The sequence below is a fragment of the Solanum stenotomum genome, chromosome 9 (genome assembly GCF_019186545.1).
Source record: "Solanum stenotomum isolate F172 chromosome 9, ASM1918654v1, whole genome shotgun sequence".
NCBI lineage: Eukaryota > Viridiplantae > Streptophyta > Magnoliopsida > Solanales > Solanaceae > Solanum > Solanum stenotomum.
In genome coordinates, this window is record NC_064290.1 from 24,315,448 (window position 1) to 24,318,909 (window position 3,462).

General features: G+C 36.6%; 1 protein-coding gene across 1 annotated transcript; it reads left to right on the forward strand.

Annotated features, from left to right (window-relative positions):
• The first annotated feature begins 351 nt into the window (after positions 1–351).
• LOC125875691 (protein EFFECTOR OF TRANSCRIPTION 2-like) lies at positions 352–3,262 on the forward strand. Its single transcript, XM_049556711.1, has 3 exons — positions 352–516; positions 1,128–1,499; positions 2,033–3,262. The coding sequence occupies exons 1-3, from the start codon at positions 427–429 to the stop codon at positions 3,092–3,094; spliced, it is 1,524 nt and encodes a 507-aa protein (XP_049412668.1). The 5' UTR covers positions 352–426; the 3' UTR covers positions 3,095–3,262.
• The last annotated feature ends 200 nt before the right edge of the window (positions 3,263–3,462 follow it).

Sequence of the window (3,462 nt, forward strand, 5' to 3'; positions counted from 1 at the left end):
TGAAATAAATATATACATTATTGCATTTAATTAATAAAATTTTTCATGGACTATCTTCATAGGTTCGTGTGAATAAGACATATATACGACGATCCACATTGAACATTCACAAAAGAAACTGCAATATTATTTTGTGGAAAGCTTATTATTCAAATATTCGCTTAAATTTTCTAAATTAATAATCATGTGCAACACACGTGTCAAAAAACTAGTATATATATATATATATATATATATATTTTACACCATATATAAATTGATATACTATTTTATTTTACACCATAAAAATTGATATACTATTTTATACCGTATATAAATTGAAATAACTAATATATGTAATTCCGCACAAAATAAGGAAAAAAGTGGAAATAGGAGTGAGGAAAAAGAGTGGAAATACCAGCGAGTGTAGTGCAGCTGAAGAGCTCAATGGCAGCTGCTGACAAATCCTTCACCGGTTGGCTCAAACGAGAAGACTGTAAACGCACAAAACATGATTCCGCTTTCTCCGACTGGAAGGTTCCATCAAATCTCTTTCACTTTTCTTTTTCTGTTTAATTCGACAAATATTTCATTTTCGTTGCTTAGATTTAGATCTGGAGCTGTCCTTGCTTGTCTTTAATTAGGTAATTCATGATTATGGAAGTGAAGAAATGGAGAAATAACATAGTAGTTGTAGAAATGTAGAATCTCTTTAATATTACTCCTATGTTCCTTAAGTGAATTTTTTGAGACTTTTTTCATTGTTTAAAATAATTGAATTGTTCAAAGTTTAGGATGGATGTTTGAATTTTTTTTCTATATTTTCCCTTTCCTTAATTGAAGTTTTGTATTTTTCAGAAGATAAATTACACTACTTACAAAGTAATATTTATGATTTCACAAAGGACAATTGTGGAAATTATCATTTAAATTATGTGTTTGAAGGTATGTCTTAGTATATGTGCATTGCCTCACAAATTCAATTAATATGGAATAGAGGCAGTATCTAATTTGCGAGGAAAACATAGTTCTAGTGTGGTAATCTCAATTCTCTTTCTCCATGTTGGTTAGATGATGAATTGTAGCAAAGTTATATTTAGCAACTTACCTATTGTGCTTCTGATTCATCATGACTGTTTTACTGCCAGATTCTGGTTGGGCCTAATGATTGGGAGGATTATTTACTGGGGAAGGAAGGAACAGAGAGATATAGGACTCAGAACCTGCCAAACTGCACCTCATGCTCTGGAGTTTATGAACTGGGAATAGCTGTGTCACGACGAAAGACTGAGCGAGAGGCTAGCAGACTTGGCGCTGATTATATTGTTCCTGTATATGTTGGAAAATCGGATAATGTTAGGACTAGGCTGCAGCAATATGGACGTGTAGGTGCTCATTTAGAGAATGACTGTTCCAATAGCGAGCTGCGCGTTGATAAAAATATATCTGGTCCAAAGAGAGCTGGATTATTTACAGAAACATTCTCAAGAGGCTTCTCTATTGTTTATAGGTGGGCACCTGTAAGTACATATTTCTCCTATCTACATCTTTAAGCAGCTTGCAGATGTGTCATTTTGTGGTTTCCTGTTAGATATTGAAATGGAAAAAGATGTTTCTCGCTTGGTGATGCAAGTTATAAGTAAAACTGTTTTTTTTTTTTTGGGATAAATGTGAAGTTAGATTTGATAATGTTACTTTTTCTTCACAAAAATTGCAATTAGTTGTTGCTTTCGCTTGTCAGTTTTCTATTTGGCATTCATGTTAAAGCTCTCCTAGTTAGACTTAGTAATCTTGTTGATAAAATACTACCATGAGGTTCTTTCCCTAAGCTATAGATGGGTACACTAAAAGGCCAAGTTAAGTTTTCGCTTTCAGCACATCATTTTGTTCTGTTCTCTGAGAAATCATTGTGAATTGTCTGCCTGCCATGTAGTTTCGCAGTTGAGCATGTTTCAGTGAATGTAATTGCATGCTGTATTGATTATTTGTACCTTAGTTACTATGAACCATAAATTCCATTATAGGTTTTGGTATGTTTCATGATATTTAACAGATGAATGACAATAAAGATGCTGAGAGAACTGAAGCCCAGCTACTCGACAAATTTGATTATGCTTGGAATAAAGGAAGTAATGGTGTACGTCGCCACAATGATGTCCTCCGCAAGCTTGATGGCATTTCAAGAGAAACTCGTTTTCCTGCTTTCATCAGGAAACTTCAACTGTCCCTTGGGAAACGAAAGGGCATTAGAATCAAGGCATGCGAGCCCCTTTTATTGGAGAATGGATCTGATTTTCATGATAGCTTCAAAAGCACCAACTTCCTTCCACAAATTTTGAAATTTGGGCGATCACAGCCAAGGATAGTTTCACTGAATTTTGGTGTAAATGGTGATCCAAATATTATTTGTGGCGTTGCTTTAGGTCATGGATGTGTCTGTATAAGGCCTCCAATAACAGGAAATAAACGATGTGCTGAGCACAAGGGAATGAAGGTAAACAGTGTAAAGTCCAAGTTGATTGCAGAAGGAAATGAGAGCACAAGATCGTGTGTGAGTATAGGTGAGGAAAATGGTCCAATTTGTGGTTTTATCTTGGATAGTGGTTCTCCTTGTGCAAGAATACCATTCCAGAGAAACAAAAGATGTATGGAGCACAAGGGATGGAGAAATCAAGGCTCCATTTCTCAGCCAATGACAGACAAAATTGGCCAGTGGACCCACAATCCTATACTGGAAAACAAGACTTCTTCTAGTAATGATTGTCAGCATATTTTATCTAGCAGAGCGGGTACACAGGACTCTCAAGATTTCTCCAGTTCTCTTATCCACCAGAACTACAATGTCATATGTGGAGTTCATTTAAATGATGGTAGTTTCTGCACCAGGCAACCTGCAGTAGGAAGAAAGCGGTGTGTAGGACATAAGGGTATGAGGGTTAAAGAGCCCATTTCTAAACAATTAGGAGTTAAAATACCAAGTTTATTTGCAGGTCCAGTTGCCAAAATTAGCAGTGGAAAAAAGCATCTGAATATAGACATTCCATCAGTCAACTATTCTCCAACTTGTGGAGCAACATTGCGTAATGGTTCTTTTTGCAGAAGGAAATCTTCGTAAGGTAATAAAAGATGCTGGCAGCACAAAGGCAGGAAGAACTGAATAAGCACTCCACAACCTGCATAATGTAGTTTCATCAGTCGTGGTGCACCCTTACACAGTGGTTCCTACTGTAAAAGGTCACTGCACCAAAGGATGCAATATAGCGGTCAATGAAACTGGACTGAGGACCAGGGTACGAAGCTCAGCAGAGGGAGGATGCATGCACCTAATGGAATAGATGGGTATCCACAGGCTGTCTTAGACACAACCAATTTGAAGTTGATGTTGGCATCTTAAAGGCATGAGGGAGATGTTCAGATGTTTCAACTGGCGTAAGATATTAGCAGGTAGCATAGTATGTGAGGACAGCAAGTCTTCAAATTTGT